Source organism: Podarcis muralis, chromosome 7 (genome assembly GCF_964188315.1).
Source record: "Podarcis muralis chromosome 7, rPodMur119.hap1.1, whole genome shotgun sequence".
NCBI classification, from domain to species: Eukaryota; Metazoa; Chordata; class Lepidosauria; order Squamata; family Lacertidae; genus Podarcis; species Podarcis muralis.
In genome coordinates this window covers 90,929,060-90,948,270 of record NC_135661.1, presented here as the reverse complement: position 1 = coordinate 90,948,270, position 19,211 = coordinate 90,929,060, and the positions used below count along the sequence as shown (strand labels likewise).

Sequence of the window (19,211 nt, the reverse complement as noted above, 5' to 3'; positions counted from 1 at the left end):
GGGGCCCTGGGAGGGAGGTGGATGTCAGGGAACTGCCATCAGAGACCAGAGGAGAGGGAGGTCGCCCCAATGATGCAGGGGAGGGGACTAGCAAGGAGAGAGAGAGAGCTTCCGCTGGGGAAGGCAATCAAGGAGACACCAGGAAGAAAGGGGAGGCTGAGAGCACTTCGGAGGGAGGGCTCCGAGACTCTTCAAGTGAGATCAGCGGGGAGAGCACCAGACCCCCGCTTGGCACGCCCACACTGCGCAGAAGGCTTCCGCGCAGAGAATCTAGGCGGAGACTGGGCGTCAAGGAATTTTTATGTTGGAAGAAGTTTAGAAAACGCCCACTGACGGATTCTGCCAGCGACTGAAGTAGCCGCGCCTAAGGGCTGCTCAGCCAGGGAAAGGTGCAACCATCCCAAGCAGCTTGGAGCAGTTGGTGGTTTACACACAAGCAACCCCAATTCCCATTACACACAGCTTAACCTGGTAACGTCATTTTGTTCAAACTTAAATATGGATCTGTACTATCTTCATAAATAAAATGTGCTTTCATTATTATTTTAACGGTGGCCAAAGCGGGAAAGTTCCCTGTTCAAAATTAAGATATACAGTGGTACCTCGGGTTACCTACGCTTCAGGTTACATACGCTTAGGTTACAGACTCTGCTAACCCAGAAATAATGCTTCAGTTTAAGAACTTTGCTTCAGGATAAGAACAGAAATCATGCTCCGGCGGCGCGGCAGCAACAGCAGGAGACCCCATTAGCTAAAGTGGTGCTTCAGGTTAAAAACAGTTTCAGGTTAAGAAAGGACCTCCGGAACGAATTAAGTTCTTAAAACGAGGTACAACTGTATTTAATATGCTACGTTGTTCAATATGCAGTAATAAATCTAAACAAATTGTAAGAGCTTGAGAAATATTTGGGAACATTGACTCTGGACTGACTTGGTCATAGTCAGCTGCCTTGTGGTAGGGGAATGAACTTCTGTGTGCTGAAAAACACATTTTGTATATTGAACAAATGTGTGTAGCAGCTGCCAAATTTAAATTTCTTTAGTGGCTAAAAATTTAATGATGATGTGCATCACCTTAAACCAATTTGGATGTTTTCTTAAATTCTCGACATCACAGAATGCAGCAGAAACTTGTCATATCAGTATTATTATTATTATTATTATTATTATTATTATTATTATTATTATTCAAGTTTCCTTACACTGGTATCTCAGGTTACATACGCTTCAGGTTACAGACTCCGCTAACCTAGAAATAGCACCTCAGGTTAAGAACTTTGCTTCAGGATGAGAAGAGAAATTGTGCTCTGGCAGCGCAGCGGCAGCAGGAGCCCCATTAGCTAAAGTGGTGCTTTGGGTTAAGAACAGTTTCAGGTCAAGAACGGACCTACGGAACGAATTAAGTTCTTAACCCAAAGTACCACTGTACTTAAATGTTACATTATTGTGAGAAGTTACAGGGGACGAGGCAGGGGGCCTTCTCGGTAGGGGCACCCACCCTGTGGAACGCCCTCCCATCAGATGTCAAGGAAATAACTATGCAACTTTTAGAGGACTTCTGAAGGCACCTCTGTATTGGGAAGTTTTTAATGTTTGATGTTTTATTATGTTTTTCTATTTGTTGGCTGGGGCCACCCAGTCAGATGGGCAGGGTGAAAATAATAAAATTATCATTATTGTTACTACAGGGTTCACTGCCTGAGATTCAAAAAGCCTGGCTCTGTTTTGGGATGGAGTTTGTTTGGTTCAGTCGTGGAATCTGTGCCATCTCCAATGTCAAGCGACTCTTTGGTCAACCAGAGAGAGACAGAAGGAAGAACAAAAGCAGGAAACTTGACTGAAGCTACTTCAACACCTCAAATCACTCTGAATCCTACATTTAAGAAGGCCTGGGCAGTTCAGACAGCCTGATCATGGTTTTAAACGACAGAACTGAAAGAAGAATATTCACAGGGAAAACAATCAATAGCCATCCCTCCAAGGTTTGCTGTGGGAGTGTTAACATCCCAGGTGCTGTGGGTGGCGCTGTTGAGCCCCATTGAGCATAAGGTCAAACAGATTCCTCACTGGACTTGCAGACAACTTCATTGTCCAGAAAGTGGGAGAAGCAACAAGAGGAACAGCCATTTTAGATCTGGTCCTAACCAATGTTGAGGACCTGGTTAGTGGGGTAGAAGTGGAAGGATCATTAGGCGCGAGTGATCATGCTCTTCTGAAGTTTACTATACAGCGGAAAGGAGCAGCCAAGCATACTAGGACTCAATTTCTTGACTTTAAGAAAGCCGACTTCATAAAACTTAGGGAAGTGCTGGGTGAGATCCCATGGACAGTAATACTAAAAGGAAAGGGAGTTCATGATGGCTGGGAGTTTGTTAAGAGGGAGATAGTAAAAGCACAACTTCAGGCAATACCAATGAGACAGAAACATGGAAGGTGCCTAAAGAAGCCAGGGTGGCTATCTAAAGAACTTTTAACTGAGTTAAGATTTAAAAAGGATGTGTACAAAAAATGGAAAAGGGGGGAAACCACCAAAGAGGAATTCAAACAAATAGCCAGCACGTGTAGACACAAAGTCAGAAAAGCTAAAGCACAGAATGAACTCAGGCTTGCTAGAGAGGTTAAAAGCAACAAAAAAGGCTTTTATGGGTATGTTCGTAGCAAAAGGAAGAACAAAGAAACAGTGGGGTCACTCAGAGGAGAAGATGGTGAAATGCAAACAGGGGACACAGAAAGGGCTGAACTCCTCAATGCCTTCTTTGCCTCAGTCTTCTCCGATAAAGAAAACAATGCCCGACCTGAAGAATTTGGAGCAAATGATTCAGCAGAGGAAACACAGCCCAGAATAACTAAGGAGATAGTACAAGAATACTTGGCTAGTCTAGATGTATTCAAGTCTCCAGGGCCAGATGAACTGCATCCAAGAGTATTAAAAGAACTGGCAGATGTGATCTCAGAACCACTGGCAGTCATCTTTGAGAATTCCTGGAGAACAGGCGAAGTCCCGGCAGATTGGAGGAGGGCAAATGTTGTCCCTATTTTCAAAAAGGGGAAAAGAGAGGACCCAAATAATTACCGCCCAGTCAGTCTGACATCAATACCAGGGAAGATTCTGGAGCAGATCATTAAGCAAACAGTCTGTGAGCACCTAGAAAGGAATGCTGTGATCACCAATAGTCAGCATGGATTTCTGAAAAATAAGTCATGTCAGACTAACCTGATCTCGTTTTTTGACAGAATTACAAGCCTGGTAGATGAAGGGAACGCAGTGGATGTAGCCTACCTTGATTTCAGCAAGGCATTTGACAAGGTGCCCCATGATATTCTTGTAAAGAAGCTGGTAAAATGCGGACTTGACTATGCTACCACTCAGTGGATTTGTAACTGGCTGACTGACCGAACCCAAAGGGTGCTCATCAATGGTTCCTATTCATCCTGGAGAAGAGTGACTAGTGGGGTGCCACAGGGTTCTGTCTTGGGCCCGGTCTTATTCAACATCTTTATCAACGACTTGGATGATGGACTCAAGGGCATCCTGATCAAATTTGCAGATGACACCAAACTGGGAGGGGTGGCTAACACCCCAGAGGACAGGATCACACTTCAAAACGACCTTGACAGATTAGAGAACTGGGCCAAAACAAACAAGATGAATTTTAACAGGGAGAAATGTAAAGTATTGCACTTGGGCAAAAAAAATGAGAGGCACAAATACAAGATGGGTGACACCTGGCTTGAGAGCAGTACATGTGAAAAGGATCTAGGAGTCTTGGTTGACCACAAACTTGACATGAGCCAACAGTGTGACGCGGCAGCTAAAAAAGCCAATGCAATTCTGGGCCTCATCAATAGGAGTATAGCATCTAGATCAAGGGAAGTAATAGTGCCACTGTATTCTGCTCTGGTCAGACCTCACCTGGAGTACTGTGTCCAGTTCTGGGCACCACAGTTCAAGAAGGACACTGACAAACTGGAACGTGTCCAGAGGAGGGCAACCAAAATGGTCAAAGGTCTGGAAACGATGCCTTATGAGGAACGGCTAAGGGAGCTGGGCATGTTTAGCCTGGAGAAGAGGAGGTTAAGGGGTGACATGATAGCCATGTTCAAATATATAAAAGGATGTCACATAGAGGAGGGAGAAAGGTTGTTTTCTGCTGCTCCAGAGAAGCGGACACGGAGCAATGGATCCAAACTACAAGAAAGAAGATTCCACCTAAACATTAGGAAGAACTTCCTGACAGTAAGAGCTGTTCGACAGTGGAATTTGCTGCCATGGAGTGTGGTGGAGTCTCCTTCTTTGGAGGTCTTTAAGCAGAGGCTTGACAACCATATGTCAGGAGTGCTCTGATGGTGTTTCCTGCTTGGCAGGGGGTTGGACTCGATGGCCCTTGTGGTCTCTTCCAACTCTATGATTCTATGATTCTATGATTCTATGAAATATCAGAGGTTCGTCACATAGAGAGATGTCTTGAATTACAAAACAGATAGGATGATCCAATAGGGAGCCTTACCGAGAGAGTCCAAGATCCCACGATTCTCCTCCATGACTTCCTTATGGAGAGCTCTCTGGTCAGGATCCAGCAACGCCCACTCCTCGTCTGTGAAATGGACAGCTACATCTTCAAAGCACACTGGACCCTAACAGAACAGGACAAAGGCTGTCCTCTTAGAGAACATTCATTTGGCTCTGTTGTTGTCTACAGCGGCCAGACCCCTCTCTGCCTTCCTCATCCCTCCTCTCTCCTGCTGCAGCTTCTGCCTCGGAGTCTGGGCTGCTCTCTGCCACAGACTCCCTCTGCTCCCTGAGCCCTCTTCCCTCTCCAGCTTCAGACACCTCCTCCTCCTCCTCCCAGTCGGCTCCCTCTTCTCTGGCTCCTCCCACCATTCCTCTGCATCCAGCCAGTCTGTATCCCAGCAGTCCTTCCCCACAAGGCTCCTTCTCCCTACCTGATCTGGGTCCACAGCTGCTGCCTCCCTTCCACCACCATGAAAAGAGGAAGGAGCAGGTCTTGGTGGCATCATTCCGTCACCTGGGAGAGACAAAGGTAAGTGGAAACCGTGAGCGCCTGCTTCTCTCAGAGGTGAAACAGTGCATCTCTCAGTACAGATTGGGCTTCGTCCAAGTCTCCCCTGCTAGCTTCCGGTTCCGCTCTGCTTTAATGGAGGCAGCGGGAGATCGTTGGCAAAGGAAAAACAAGGATGACTGAGGGTAATTCTCCTTGCAAGTTGCCCCCAGGGACAGGGGGGAACGGGCTTCACTCCCAGTTTGTCTCGCTATCAGGCTCCGGCTCCGGCATGGATTGCGGGAGGCAGGGAGGCGCTGAGTGCAAAAGCCCTTCGCCTGCCGAAAACCCTCCTTCGCTGCCATTAAGAAGCAGAGGTTCTCCTGTCAATCAGAGCTCAATTTGGACTAATGTACAGGCGTTGCTGGAAGAGATGAGCTCATAAACTGTGGAATTGAACCAGCTGCAAGGTCTTTAAGGTTTTAATTTGGGAATAAACTTCATTTGCTGCAAAAGACAGTGAGTGGGGGGAGGGGAGACTATGGCTTCTTTATATCAAGTTTTATTCTCTACATTAATGAATTGGTAGCCTGTGATTGAATACTAGTTGAAAATATCTATGTACAGGTGAGCAGGGATGAAACTGGACTGCAGATATGGAATATAACATCAAATGGAACTGTATGTGTGAAAACAAAAAGGAAAAAGGGAGGGAAGCTGTATTTTACAAAATGTTTACGATGGAAAATTAGAGCTGACTCTTCCCCATCCTTTATTATATACAGACTGAACTGAATAATGCTAAAAGGACTTGGAATTTAATCTAATTGGATAAATGCGCATTTCTCTTCGGCCAGACAGAGGGATGTAAGGAATCTGAAAGTTTTGAGGGAGCTGATAAGGTTCATTACTGAGTCATTTGGAATTCTGACAGATCCCTCTCTTTCAGGACAGAGCGATGGAGAATTTCTGAAACCACAATGGGATATTAGCTCCGCCCAAGGAATGATGGAGAACAGCAACAACCAGGAAAAGATAGACAGAACATTTTACAAGGACAGGAAGAAATATCATGAACAGAAAGATTGCCACACACAGGAAGAGTAAGGATATCGCTGGAGTGCCTCACTTGTAGTTTTATATATTCTTTGATGTTTCCATATGAATGGAAGTCATTAATACTGCAGTTGTTGTATAAAGGATTGTTATCTTGACAGGAGTGTAATTGAAATTAATAAGATTTTGGAATGGAGAAATCAAGAAAATCATCAAACCATCAGTTTTAGCATGCGGGGGAGACCTATAGTATATAATTTTGTATAAGATTGGTATTAGAAATTGTACTGTAATTTTGCATTGTTATAAGGTGGCTATTATTGAACTGTAATTGTAAACTAATCAAATTACTATCATAAACGTCTCCCCTGCTGACATTTGTACCCATTTCATATAATAGTTGTGCAAAAATACATCTCTTCCCCCCCCCCCCGAGCTCTGGGCTCCAGGTGTCTTCCCCCAAAAGATACAAAGAACTCACAGATTAGTTTCGAAACCAAGAGAATGTGACAAAACGGGGGAGAAAACCCTCCTTCCTCCTTACCCAGAGGCCTCACTCTGGCGTCCAGCGGAGTCTTCTCTGCCTCAGAAGAATCAAGACCCATTTCTGCCAAAAGATCCTTCCTCTGAAAGAGCAACAAGGATTCAAAACAGAGAATGGGGAGAAGGGTTAGAGAAGGAATGGCGGAGGCAAGCGCTTTCAGGGGACAGAGGTGAAAGCTGCTTCCTGCTTCTGCTAGACTGGTGTCTGGGGTTGGCTGCCAGGACCATGAAACATTGGTCCTCAAGGATCTTCACTGGCTCCCAGAACGTTTCCCAGCACAATTCAAAGTGTTGGCCTCAAAGGCCCAGTCTACCCACAGGAGCGTCTCCATGGACTGAGGTCCAGTTCCGAGGGTCTTCTGCTGATTCCCTCACTGTGATAAGTGAAGTTACAGGGAACCAGGCAGAAGACCTTCTCCACAGTGGCCCCCACCCTGGGGAATGCCCTCCCATCAGGTGAGAAGGAGATAAGAAAATGCATAACTTTTAGAAGACATCTGATGTCTTCTTATGCTTTTACATGTGCTGGAAGGCACCCAGCCACATGGGTGTCATAAATAATAATAATAATAATAATAATAATAATAATAATAATAATATGCTTTCCAAAAAAGGATGGGCCATTAGGAAATGATTTGGGAATACTCTCCCTCCTCTTTGGAGCCCCTTGGGAGTATCCAGAGGAAAGTCTCTCTCACCTGCTGCTCTGCCTGCTTCCTCTCCTCTGCCTGACTCAGGAGGAAACCTTCGGCCAGGGCCACCGCCTGGGAACTGGTCTCTGCTCCGCATTCCCTCACCCAGTTCTCCATCTCCAGAGGAAGGACAGCCAGGAACTGCTCCAAGATCACCAGGTCCAACATCTCAGCTTTCGTGTGCTTTTCTGGCTTCAGCCATTGATGGTCAAGATGGTAGAACTGGCTGCAAACTTCTCGGGGTCCTTTGGCCTCCTGGTAGCAGAACTGCCTGAGCTGCTGGCTCTGCACCTCTGAGCAAGGGGTGTCCTCCTCACCCAGGATCTTCTGCACAGAGTTTTCCCAGAATCCCCCACTGCTCCCCGTTTCCATGGCATGGCCTCTTCCTGCTTCAGGGCCAGCTGAGTCTTGCTCATCCATCTGGGCTCTCCGGAAATCTCCAAGAGATCGGAAGGAGCCCCTTGGTCCTCTGCCAAGTTCTGTGTGTCCTAATGCAAGCTGCAGCAAATCCTACGAATCAAACACATTCTTCCATTATAAGATCAAAGCACAGCCAAGAGAAGAAGAATGTTCCCTGAAGAAGCGTGGCTGAGTCTTGCTAGGAACCAGGGCTGGATTGCACCACAGCTCAGACTCCAAGCTGCCTGGGGGGGGGGGGAGGGGGGGAGAAGTCATAACTGTGAGTGACAAGTGAGTCATTTGTATCAAGTCATTTGAATCAAGTGTAATTAGTATCTAGTGTAATCTGGAACCAGGGCTGGATTGCACCACAGCTCAGACTCCAAGCTGTCGGGGGGGGGGGGGAGGGGAGGGAGGTCATAACTGTGAATGACAAGTGAGTGTAATCCGGAGCCAAGGCAACAGTGGGGGTCCCTCCCAACCCCACTTCATAGTCCAGAGCTTCGCCCCAAGCCAGCCATATCTGCTTGGGTGGCTTGGTGAGCAGCAGGGCCCATGTCTAGCTCCAGCCACCGTCCCTTGGGGACTTCCTGCTCTGGATCCGAGGGGACGGTGGCAAGGCCCTCTGGGTGGAACTGCCCTGGAAGACGCCTCGGAAACTGGACTTTCCGTCAAATAAAGAATTAGGGAGGGGAAATGGCCGACATACAGAGATTTATGAATAGAGAGAGAAGGGAAGCGTCATCTTCATGGTGTTTCCCTCTTAATATCCTTCTTCCTCATAATAATGTCCCTCTTAATATACTTCCCCCTCATAATAATGTCACTCTTAATATACTTCTCCCTCATAATAATGTCCCTCCTAATGTCCTTCTCCCTCATAATGTCCCTCTTAATATACTTCTCCCTCTTAATATACTTCTGCCTCATAATAATGTCCCTCTTAATATCCTTCTCCCTCATAATTATGTCCCTCTTAATATACTTCTCCCTCACAATTATGTCCCTCTTAATATCCTTCTCCCTCTTAATATACTTCTCCCTCACAATTATGTCCCCCCTAATATACTTCTCCCTCATAATTATGTCCCTCCTAATGTACTTCTCCCTCATAATAATGTCCCTCTTAATATACTTCTCCCTCATAATAATGTCCCTCTTAATATACTTCTCCCTCATAATAATGTCCCTCTTGATATACTTCTCCCTCATAATAATGTCCCTCTTAATATACTTCTCCCTCATAATAATGTCCCTCCTAATATACTTCTCCCTCATAATGTCCCTCTTAATATCCTTCTCCCTCATAATAATATCGCTCTTAATATCCTTCTCCCTCATAATAATGTCCCTCCTAATATACTTCCCCCTCACAATTATGTCCCTCCGAATGTCCTTCTCCCTCACAATTATGTCCCTCTTAATATCCTTCTCCCTCATAATAATGTCCCTCTTGATATACTTCTCCCTCATAATAATGTCCCTCTTAATATACTTCTCCCTCACAATAATGTCCCTCTTAATATACTTCTCCCTCATAATAATGTCCCTCTTGATATACTTCTCCCTCATAATAATGTCCCTCTTGATATACTTCTCCCTCATAATAATGTCCCTCTTAATATCCTTCTCCCTCATAATAATGTCCCTCTTAATATACTTCTCCCTCACAATTATGTCCCTCTTAATATCCTTCTCCCTCATAATAATGTCCCTCTTAATATACTTCTCCCTCACAATTATGTCCCTCTTAATATCCTTCTCCCTCATAATAATGTCCCTCTTAATATACTTCTCCCTCACAATTATGTCCCTCTTAATATCCTTCTCCCTCATAATTATGTCCCTCTTAATATCCTTCTCCCTCATAATAATATCCCTCCTAATATCCTTCTCCCTCATAATAATGTCCCTCTTAATATCCTTCTCCCTCATAATAATGTCCCTCCTAATATCCTTCTCCCTCACAATTATGTCCCTCCGAATGTCCTTCTCCCTCCTCACTGTCTTCCAGTCCCACCTCCCTGGCCAGGGCCTGAGGTCCCTCTGGCTCCCTCCCGGACCCCCAGCCTCTCTTCCCTCCCCTTCCCGCCTCCCGGGGCAGGGAGTTCCCCAGGCTTCCCCCGAGAGGAGACCCACCAGAGCCCGGCCGGCGAAGGCGAGGCCGCTCTGGCCCAGGAGACCCTCTGCCCGGAAGGGACGTCAGAGGGGAGGAGGAGGAGCGGCCCGCCTTCCTTTCCTGTCCTCTCTAGGAAGCCAGCTCGGCGCCCCTTAACCCTTCTCTCTCCCGGCGGAGGAGCTCGGGGCGTCGCGCAGGCGCAGAGCTGCTCCATCCGGGGCCTGGCGAGTTGCTCCCTCTGAGGGGAAGAGGCCGCCCTTGGGCCCGCAATGGGGGAGGGGGGGTCTTGGGGGGGCAGATGGGGATGTCTCTCTTGGGGGCTTCTGGGGGGCTGCGGGGCAGTGAGCCCTGTCCCAGCAAGAGGGGGTCATCGCAGGGTGCGGAGGGGCGCCTGGCCGGGAAGAAGCCGGACTGGGCGCGTGTGCGTGGGAAGGGGGAACCCGTGTCCGGGAGGAGGAGCCCGTCTCTCTGCCCGGGGCTGCGAAGCGGCGTCTGGGCGGGGGAGAGGAGAGCCTTCCAGGGGGGGCCAGATGGGGGTGTCTCTCTTGGTGGGGCTGCGGGGCAGTGAGCCCTGTCCCAGCAAGAGGGGGGCCAGATGGGGGGCCCGGGGGTGTCTCTTCTCCGGGGGGGGCAGTCTCTCTTGGGGGCCCCTGGAGGGGCTGCGGGGCAGAGAGCCCTGTCCCAGCAAGAGGGGGTCCTGGGGGGGGGGCTGAAGGAGCAGCTGGAGGGGGGAGACATTGCCAGACATGGCTGGGGGGCCATTCTGTGTTGTCCCATCTGCTGCTTTGTGTCTTTGTGGGGGGCAGATGGGGGACCGGGGGGGTGTCTCTTCTCCGGGGGGGGGCGAGTCTCTCTTGGGGGCCCCTGGGGGGGCTGCGGGGCAGAGAGCCCTGTACCAGCAAGTGGGGGTCCTGGGGAGGGGGTGAAGGAGCAGCTGGAGGGGGGAGACATTGCCAGACATGGCTGGGGGGGGGCAATTTTGTGTTGTCCCACCTGCTGCTTTGTGTCTGTAGTTCAGCCATAAATGTATGTTCTTGGTGAAGTCGCCTTGGAAGCAACCCAGGAGCAGCCAGGGGGGTTTTCCTAGGAAGCCTTTTATTCCCCCTCTGGTGAGCTTGTTCTAAGTTGGTGGGTGCCCAAGCCCCGCAAAATACCTCAATTTCATAAATGTTGGAATTGGGTTTAGACTTGGGTTGCCAACACCAGGTGCCAGACCCGTGTGGATTCAACGGTGTGTTTGACGCTCCTCATCCTCTGGAATCAGTGTGTCTTCACAGCTCCTTCAACCAGGCAAGGAAGGACGCCTGGATCCAGAATTGGCCCCCACAGTCACTGAGGGCCTCATGGTTGAAACCGTGTTTAGGGAAAACAGTCTTACTCGGCTACGAGGGACGCCAGAGAAGAAGGGTTGCCATGTGTCCTCTTTTCCCAGGACACGTCCTCTTTTTCAGGGGTAAAAATTCTGTCCAGGTGGATTTTTTGGTCAAAATGTCTGTGGCCAGACGTTCTGGAGGAGACATAACTGGGGGTGGAAGACTTGCGTTCCTCTTCTCTTCTCCTGCCCCCCCCCCTCAGCAAAACATCTCACAGCTTCTCTAGCCTACCTATAGGAGGAGTCTTGAAAGTGAGAGTCATCATCGCGTCCTTGTTTTTGCTCCTCACAATCTGCCCACCCTCCCAGAGAAGGGCAACCAAGGAGATGAAGACTCCGTCCTCTTCCGGATGTGGCCCAATCGCCTTCTCAATCCGGCCCCCGGACGGTCCGGGAATCAGCGTGTTTTTACATGAGTAGAATGTGTCCTGTTACTTAAAATGCATCTCTGGGTTATTTGTGGGGCATAGGAATTGGTTCATCCCCCCCCCCCCAAATATAGTCTGGCCCCCCACAAGGTCTGAGGGACGGTGGACCGGCCCCCGGCTGGAAAAGCTTGCTGACCCCGGATCTAGGGCTGTTTTTAAATGTCCCAACGCTGCCTGGCACTGCTCCCTCCAAATGCTCTTGTCTGGCTGGTCTTTCTTCACCCAGTCATGTCAAGGAGCATCATGGGGGCTAAAAGGAGAAATAAATGGAGGACAATATCCCACTCCCCCCAGAAAAGCTCTTCTTTCTCTTTCTGTGGAGGGTCTAGGCCCCTCTTGAAGGACCTTTGCCTTGCTCCAATCAGGTTGTATATTTCCACCCCTTGGGACGGGACCAAAATATTTGACTTGCCTCATTTTGAAAACTGGCATTTTGAAGCTTGGACCATTAGGCTTGCACACCATCACCTTTTACATACTTTACATTTGCTGAGGCAAAATCTCCACCCCCGACTTTGCTTGCGGCAGTTCTGCCCTCGCCTGAATCTCCTCCATTTTTAACGGAAACATCTCCTTTTCATGGGCCATCTTGGCCTCCCTGTCTCTTTCTTCTTGGGCTCATATCTCTCTCTCTCTCTCTCTCTCTCTCTCTCTCTCTCTCTCTCTCTGTATCTCTGCTAGATGAAGGGCAGCTGCCATTCTGGCCTCTTTCTTTCTCTCCTTCAACCTTAGACAATTCCAATCTTAGCCTCATCATCTCTAATTCAATATATTAGGATTCTCCTCAGACGCAGCAGCTGGGTCATCCTGAGTCTCTTTGGCTTGGCGCTTGCTGGTCATTTTCTGACAGGAATTTTTTCTTTTTTTTATCAAATAACTTCACTCCTTTATTAAACTGGTTGTTCTGTGTCTCTGGGTACGTTTCTGTGTGGGTTTTTACTTCGTGTCATGGCTCTTTTCCCCCGGCACCCTTGGGCCCGCCCTTCAGGGCTGTCGTTTTGAGACCCCACTTCCTCCCTGGGTTGCTTTTTCTGGAAGGGACTGAGTATTACTGCTCCCCCTGAGTCTCCTTTGATTTCATCTCCCAAGGTAGAGACTTCAGTTACTGTTTTCAGCCTAAATGAGCAGGAACCTCTTGAAAACATTGCTCTAAAGTGATGAGCTGTTTGAGCTCTTCTCACTTTCCTCCCATCTGTCCAGAGCTTGGTCAGTTCGGCTACCCAGTTGGGCCTAAGTCTCTCCTGGTTTCCATTGAATTTCACGAAAGGCTTTTTGGATTTGTTCTGCACTCAGTCCAAAGCGCACTTTCACTCTCTCTTTAAATGTGAGGGAATCAGAGGTTTCGTCCTCTCTGAGATCTGGGTAGATTTCACTCAAAATTCCACATCTCTGTGGGCGTAAGTGCACCATCCACTTTTCCTCATGAATGTTTAAGTCTGCCAGTCCGCTCAAAACTAAATAGGATCTGTGTGGGTTTTAACTTCCTATCCCACCTCTGCCCCCAATTAATATGCGATGACGCAAGGGCTCTCCCCCCCCCCCCCGGCACCCTTGGGCCCATCTTCTCTCTTAAATATAGTGCACCCACCTCACAGAACACAATTCCCACAAATGCCCTCCAACTACCTCAGATTATCTTGTGGGGGACTCGCGTGAGGTAAAACTTACTAATTGGGAGTCTCAGGCAGGATTTCTTCAAATAAACATTAACGATTTTATTTAACAAGGAAGTTTATGACACGAGTGGATAAAACGTAGGATATTTCAGTTTACAATGTTCTTTCCCTTCAAGGTTTTCTCAGTTGTTTCACACTTAAGACTTTGGCTCTTAACAAGGTGGCACTTTCTGCCAGTCACCCTACTCCCGAGGTACTCCAGGCAAAAGACCCAAGGGATCTCTGGTTTGGGAGTCTTCTCTTTCTAGAAGGATCTCTCCCCTCCTGACTGGGATGAGAGCTCAGCAGCCGGTCTCTTTCCAGCTCCTCCTTCTCCTGGCTCAGCCTCCCACTTCATTCCTGGCCTGAATTACTCTCCCAGGACACCACACACTGTCCTTCCCACTAAGCTCAGAGACTCCTTTCTCTAGCTGGTGATCTTTTCCTCAGAGTGGATGTTTCCACCCAGAACCAGCTCCTCTCACTCCCCATCTTCCCCACCTCCCTCCAGAGCTCCTAGCCATGGGGGGAACTGGGCCCAGGTCTCCCTCCTCCAGCTCCAGGGCTCTTAGTCTGTCCGCTAAACGGGTGTAGGATATTCTCCTAGGGGCCCCAACCTGCCACTTCCCCTGAGCTTCTTGACCCCTCCCCAAAGGAGCAAGACAAGAGTTGCAGACCTCCTGCTACTTGCAGCCTCCCTGGCTTTGCAGAGAGGAAGGGGGGCAGAACCTCTTAGCCCTGGCTTGGGGATCCCCTTGCAGGAGCTGAGCAGAATCCCCACGGATCCGTCCCCTGCAGCCCTGGGAAACCCCGCCCCACTTCTCCCCAATGCACCCTAGGGCAGAAAAGAGAGGAAACTCACCAGATGCCAGAAGGGAAACTGAGGCAGCTCCTGCAGAGGAAATAAAAGCCCCCTCCCCCTCTTGCAGGGAGGATCCTGGGAAGGAGGGAGGGGCATTTGCTTGGGAGGACCTTGCCCCCCCTTATTCCCTGTCCTCTCTAGGAATGCAGCTCAGTTCCTTTTAACCCTTGCCAGGTGGAGCAAACCAAGCTCACATTCTCTCTCTCAGACTCTTCCAGAAATGGCAGGAGAGCTCAGTGGGTAGAGCACAAGTCTCTTTGATCTCAGGCTCCTGGGTTCGAGCCCCAGGCTGGGCAGAAGATTCCTGGCTGGCCAGGGGTGGGCTAGATGACTTTGGGGGTTTCTCATCATGACTCCCTGGCCATCATGGCTGTTCTTCTGAGCCCTTGCAAAGCGGACCTCGCCCTGCTCCCTTCTCTCTCTCTCTCTCTCAGAAACCAGGGACCCAGAGGGGTCTTCTTTGGGGGACCCTCCCCTGCAGCCCTGGGACCCCCCATCTCCCCAAGACCACTCACCGGATCCCAGAAGGCGCCCCCAGGCAGCACTTGGGGAGCAGAGAGACAAAAGCCCTGATGGGGGCGGAGCTTGTGCTCTGGGGAGCCTCCTCCCTTTATTCCTCTCTAGGAAGCCAGCTTGGTGCCACTTAACCCTTTTGCTGGTCCCTCTCTCCCTGCGGAGGAGCCCCAGGCGTGGTGCAGGCGCAGAGCTGCTCCATCGGGGGACTTTGGGGGCCTTGCAAGCTTCTCCTTCCGCGGGGAACAGATTTCTGTACATCTCAAGAGCAACAAGAATGTATTCCTTCCCACCCTTTGCTTGAGAAGTAACACTCTGCAAGTGTTTGGCTCCAGGGTCCCTTGAGAGAGAGTTGCAAAGAGGAAGGAAAAGGGGGTTCTGCAAGGAGAGGATGAGGGGAAGACCCCCTTTTCTAGGGGTGGGGGAGAGGGATTGGGCTCCCAGGTCAAGATAGCACCTTGTATCCTGGCACTGAAAAGACACCCTCCCGACACACACACTTTGTGGCATCTCCTTTTGGCAAAGGGTCAAAACATAGTTCCAACTTGAAAACCACCTCCAGGACCAGGCACCCTCAATGGGCTTTGGACTACAACTCCCAACCGGAGGCAAGGGGGATGGAAACAGCCGTCCAAAAGGTCCAGCCAGCTCCAGAGGCGACCCAAGGCTGCTCTCCAACGGGGCGCTGCTCCAGGCATCTGAGTTGCCCAGCTCAAGGGAGCTGGCGGGACTAAGAACTGGGGTTCCTGAATTGCAGGGGTTGGACTAGATGAGCCTGGAGTGTCCTCTTCCAGGATTCCTCTTCTGGCTCCCAATGCCACAGCTGGAATGTCTCCCAAAACTGCCCCCCTTTCACAAGGAGGTCTTCCCCCCCCCCCCCCCCGCGTCTTAAACTACCCTTTGACTGGCAACTATCTCCAATCTCCTTGATGGACAATCCCAACCAAAGATGCATTAGATTGTCTGAAATCTACTCAGGAGTCCTGTAGTGATTTCATGCTGTTTATTGCAGCTTGTAAAGCAGTGATTTAATTGCACCCCAAACCTCAGGCTGTTATATACATTATTTACACAATCAGTCCCGTCTGACTGGCTGATTCTGCTTCCCTCCTGGAGCCTGATTGGTCTTTTCCTGCAGGCCAATCCGTTGTTGCATTCTAGGATCCTACTTGCCTTTTGTTCTAGGATCAAAGCTTAGTACATAAGCCCCCTCCCCTCTACGTTCCTGTTGCGCCCAGGAGGTTAGCATTCCTAGTCGTTGAGGTACGCCGGTCACCTATGTATGTCTTGTGGTCTTGGGTGTCTCCCAGTAGGGGTCCTGGTTCTGGCTCTTGTTCCAGGGCTGCCGGTTGACTTCCTAGTTCTGCCTCCCTTACCCGCTCCTCCTGCGGGTTTTCCTCAAAACAGGGTGGGGGGTTGAGAGGGCTTAGTCTTCCAAACAACTCTTTATCCCTTAGTTAGTAGACAAGCTTCCCAGTGTAAGGAGAGGAAAGCAGACCTCTGAGCCCAGCCGGGCCCCCCACCAAATTCTGCCCGCATGCCTTGAGGCCCCAAGATGGGTGGAGGAAGGCCTGGAGGGGCAGCTGCTGGCTGGGACTTTGATTGGGGCAGGGTGGGGGCACAGGGAGAGGGAGACAGGAAGACCGGCCAGGGGGTGGCACTGGGGGGATTTATTCACATTGGTTTTCTACCCAAAAGCCACCACCCCTGGCTGTGAGGAGAGTGGCGCCTCCTCCATGAATTCCTCTTCCACTCCCAGCCACTCTGCTCAAACCTTTGCTAAAATCCTGCTCTCCTCCCTCCTCTCCGTCTCAGAGGCTGGGATTTCTGTCTCATCTCAAGAACCGCCAAAGCGCCCGCAATTGCCTCTTATCTTCCACCCAAACCGTCCACATCAATCCTAAGCGTCTCCTGTTCTTATTTCCATTTTTTTGTCTTTTTTCCCAGCTTTTCAGACTTCTCCTCCCTTCCTTTCATGGAGATATCTAGTGCTTCTGTTTTCTTTGTCAGTGTCTCTACTTTAGTGGTCAAATTTGTCACTATTTAATGATTTTTATCAATTCGGGCTAATAGCTTCTCCAAATTTAACACAGGCCTGGTGTTAACTGTTTTTGAACTGCTATATTCAAAACCTCCCTCTCCCTTGTTCTCAAAGCAGCCTATTTTCCAGCAGCACCTTATCAGTTTGTCAAGGTCACAGAATAACTCTTTCCCAAGATATCCTGTTACCTGCATTTTTCCAGCCCTCCCTCTTCCTTCCAGCCTGATACCCAACACACATAAGCTGTTCAACATAAAATCCAATTTCTCAAATTAAGATTTCAATTAAACAAATAAACCAAATAATTACTTTAAGAGAGGAACCATAAAAAAATAAAAAATGTGTCCAAGAGGACATAGCAATTTAGACGTCCAGATAAGAGTGGTTGTCTTGCAGGAATCCAATTCTCTTTAAGTGGCTCAGAGTAGAAGAAATATTTTCCTTCAAAGAGAAACGAACTTATCCAAACCTGTCTTGATTTTAGCTTTTTCAGGGAGCTCTAAGTCCTTTTAAGAGCTCCAATTGTGTTAAGAACTTTAAAAATGAGACCAAACTTTCATAAATCCCTCCGATCACACTCTTGGCACTGAATTCTCTGTGTGAATTCTCTGATGGGAAATGAAATTTTTGCTTTGACTGAAGCTCTTTCCTCATTCCACTCACTGTTAGGGTTTCTCCCCTGTATGGATTTTGTGATGGGATGTGAGACTTTCTTTCCTGGTGAAGCTCTTTCCACATTCCAGACACTGATAGGGGTTTTCCCCTGTATGAATTCTTTGATGGGAAGTGAAGCTTATTTTCCAGGTGAATCTCTTTCCACATTCCAAGCACTGATATGGTTTCTCCCCTGTATGAATCCTTTGATGGGAAGTGAGCTTGGCCCTCTGACTGAAGCTCTTTCCACATTCCAGGCACTGACAGGGTTTCTCCCCTGTATGAATCCTTTGATGGGAAGTGAGTTCAGAGCTTGTCCTGAAGCTTTTTCCACATTCCAAGCACTGATAGGGTTTCTCCCCTGTATGAATCCTTTGATGGGAAGTGAGATGAGCCCTCTGTTTGAAGCTCTTTCCACATTCCAAGCACTGAAAGGGTTTCTCCCCTGTATGAATTCTTTGATGTGAAGTGAAACTGTGCTTTCTAATGAAGCTCTTTCCACATTCCATGCACTGAAAGGGTTTCTCCCCTGCATGAATCCTTTGATGGGAAGTGAGTTCAGAGCGCATCCTGAAGCTTTTTCCACACTCCAAGCAGTGATATGGTTTTTCCCCTGTATGAATTCTACGATGGGAAGTGAGATCATGGCTGCGACTGATGCTCTTTCCACAATCCAAGCAGTGATATGGTTTCTCCCCTGTATGAATTCTACGATGGGAAGTGAGATTGTACCTGTGACTGAAGCTCTTTCCACACTCCAAGCAGTGATAGGGTTTCTCCCCTGTATGAATCCTTTGATGCAAAGTGAGTTCAAAGCTCGTCCTGAAGCTTTTTCCACATTCCACGCACTGATAGGGTTTCTCCCCTGTATGAATCCTTTGATGGGAAGTGAGATTGGCACTCCGAGTGAAGCTCTTTCCACATTCTACGCACTGATAGGGTTTCTCCCCTGTATGAATTCTTTGATGGGAGGTGAGGGAGGAGCTATCAGTGAAGCTCTTTCCACACTCCAAGCAGTGATAGGGTTTCTCCCCTGTATGAATCCTTTGATGGGAAATGAGCTTGGCCCTCTGATTGAAGCTCTTTCCACATTCCACGCACTGATAGGGTTTCTCCCCTGTATGAATCCTTTGATGGGAAGTGAGATTGGCACTCCGAGTGAAGCTTTTTCCACATTCCAAGCAGTGATAAGGTTTCTTCTCAAGGGGATTTCTTTGATGGGAAGTGGAATGGGAGCTCTGACTGAAGCTCTCTCCACAGTCTGAATCCTGATATGGCTCCTCCACTGTGTGGATTTCGTTGTGGTCTCCCTTGTTCTTTATTTCCAATTCATCACCACCTGAAACTAAGAGGCAAACAGATTAGAGTCTCAGGAAGAAGTGCAGTCCCAAATTATGGAACAATGCTAATTAATGCTTGGGAGAGGCAAAGAACTGAAGGGAGTTAGGACTTCTGGGGTAGTGCCTCCGGTAATGGCTGAATTCCTCTGACCGAGAGGAATTCGCTTCGTGGAAATTAGGATCTGACCGCCACGGCGAAGGCGGGGACCCACAAAAAATCACAGGCGGGTGAAGCCTGTGAACGTGGGATTCAGCTGGCACCTTTTGCGCCTCCCCTACTCGCGGGGAAACCTGGTTTCGGGGATCCGGAGCGACGTGGGGTGAGTGGCGCGGTGCTGCAAATTGACTGCTTCTTTCACGGAGTGAAGCCGCATTGCTGTTGCCGGAGAACGCTGACTTTTTTGTGTGGACAATTCGATTTTAAAACAACTACCCGTGAGTAGAACGGAAAATTGGATTTTTAAACGTCTTAATTTGGTACCGAAACGGGGAGGTTTCAAACAGGAAGTCCGCCTTCCCCTTTTGTAAATAGACTGG

At 48.8% G+C, this 19,211-nt stretch overlaps 3 protein-coding genes across 3 annotated transcripts in view; all 3 read right to left on the bottom strand.

The window, feature by feature from the left end:
* LOC114603030 (uncharacterized) overlaps positions 1-9,918 on the bottom strand; it is a 32,075-nt gene extending 22,157 nt beyond the window's left edge. The window contains 1 exon segment of the mRNA XM_077932430.1: positions 9,830-9,918. The gene's annotated coding sequence lies outside the window, so the exon portion shown is untranslated.
* The window catches only part of LOC114603042 (uncharacterized), a 41,337-nt gene that overhangs the window by 8,768 nt on the left and 13,358 nt on the right, over positions 1-19,211 (bottom strand). Inside the window, exons 2-5 of the mRNA XM_077932431.1 lie at positions 7,298-7,935; positions 6,601-6,682; positions 4,945-5,027; positions 4,509-4,635 (exon numbers count right to left, since the gene is read on the bottom strand). Of these exons, the coding sequence (XP_077788557.1) occupies positions 4,509-4,635; positions 4,945-5,027; positions 6,601-6,682; positions 7,298-7,711 (706 nt within the window). The 5' untranslated portion in view covers positions 7,712-7,935. The remainder of the gene's footprint in view (positions 1-4,508; positions 4,636-4,944; positions 5,028-6,600; positions 6,683-7,297; positions 7,936-19,211) is intronic.
* The window catches only part of LOC114603038 (uncharacterized), a 47,532-nt gene continuing 43,948 nt past the window's right edge, over positions 15,628-19,211 (bottom strand). The window contains 1 exon segment of the mRNA XM_077932442.1: positions 15,628-18,530. Within this exon segment, the coding sequence (XP_077788568.1) occupies positions 17,253-18,530 (1,278 nt within the window). The 3' untranslated portion in view covers positions 15,628-17,252.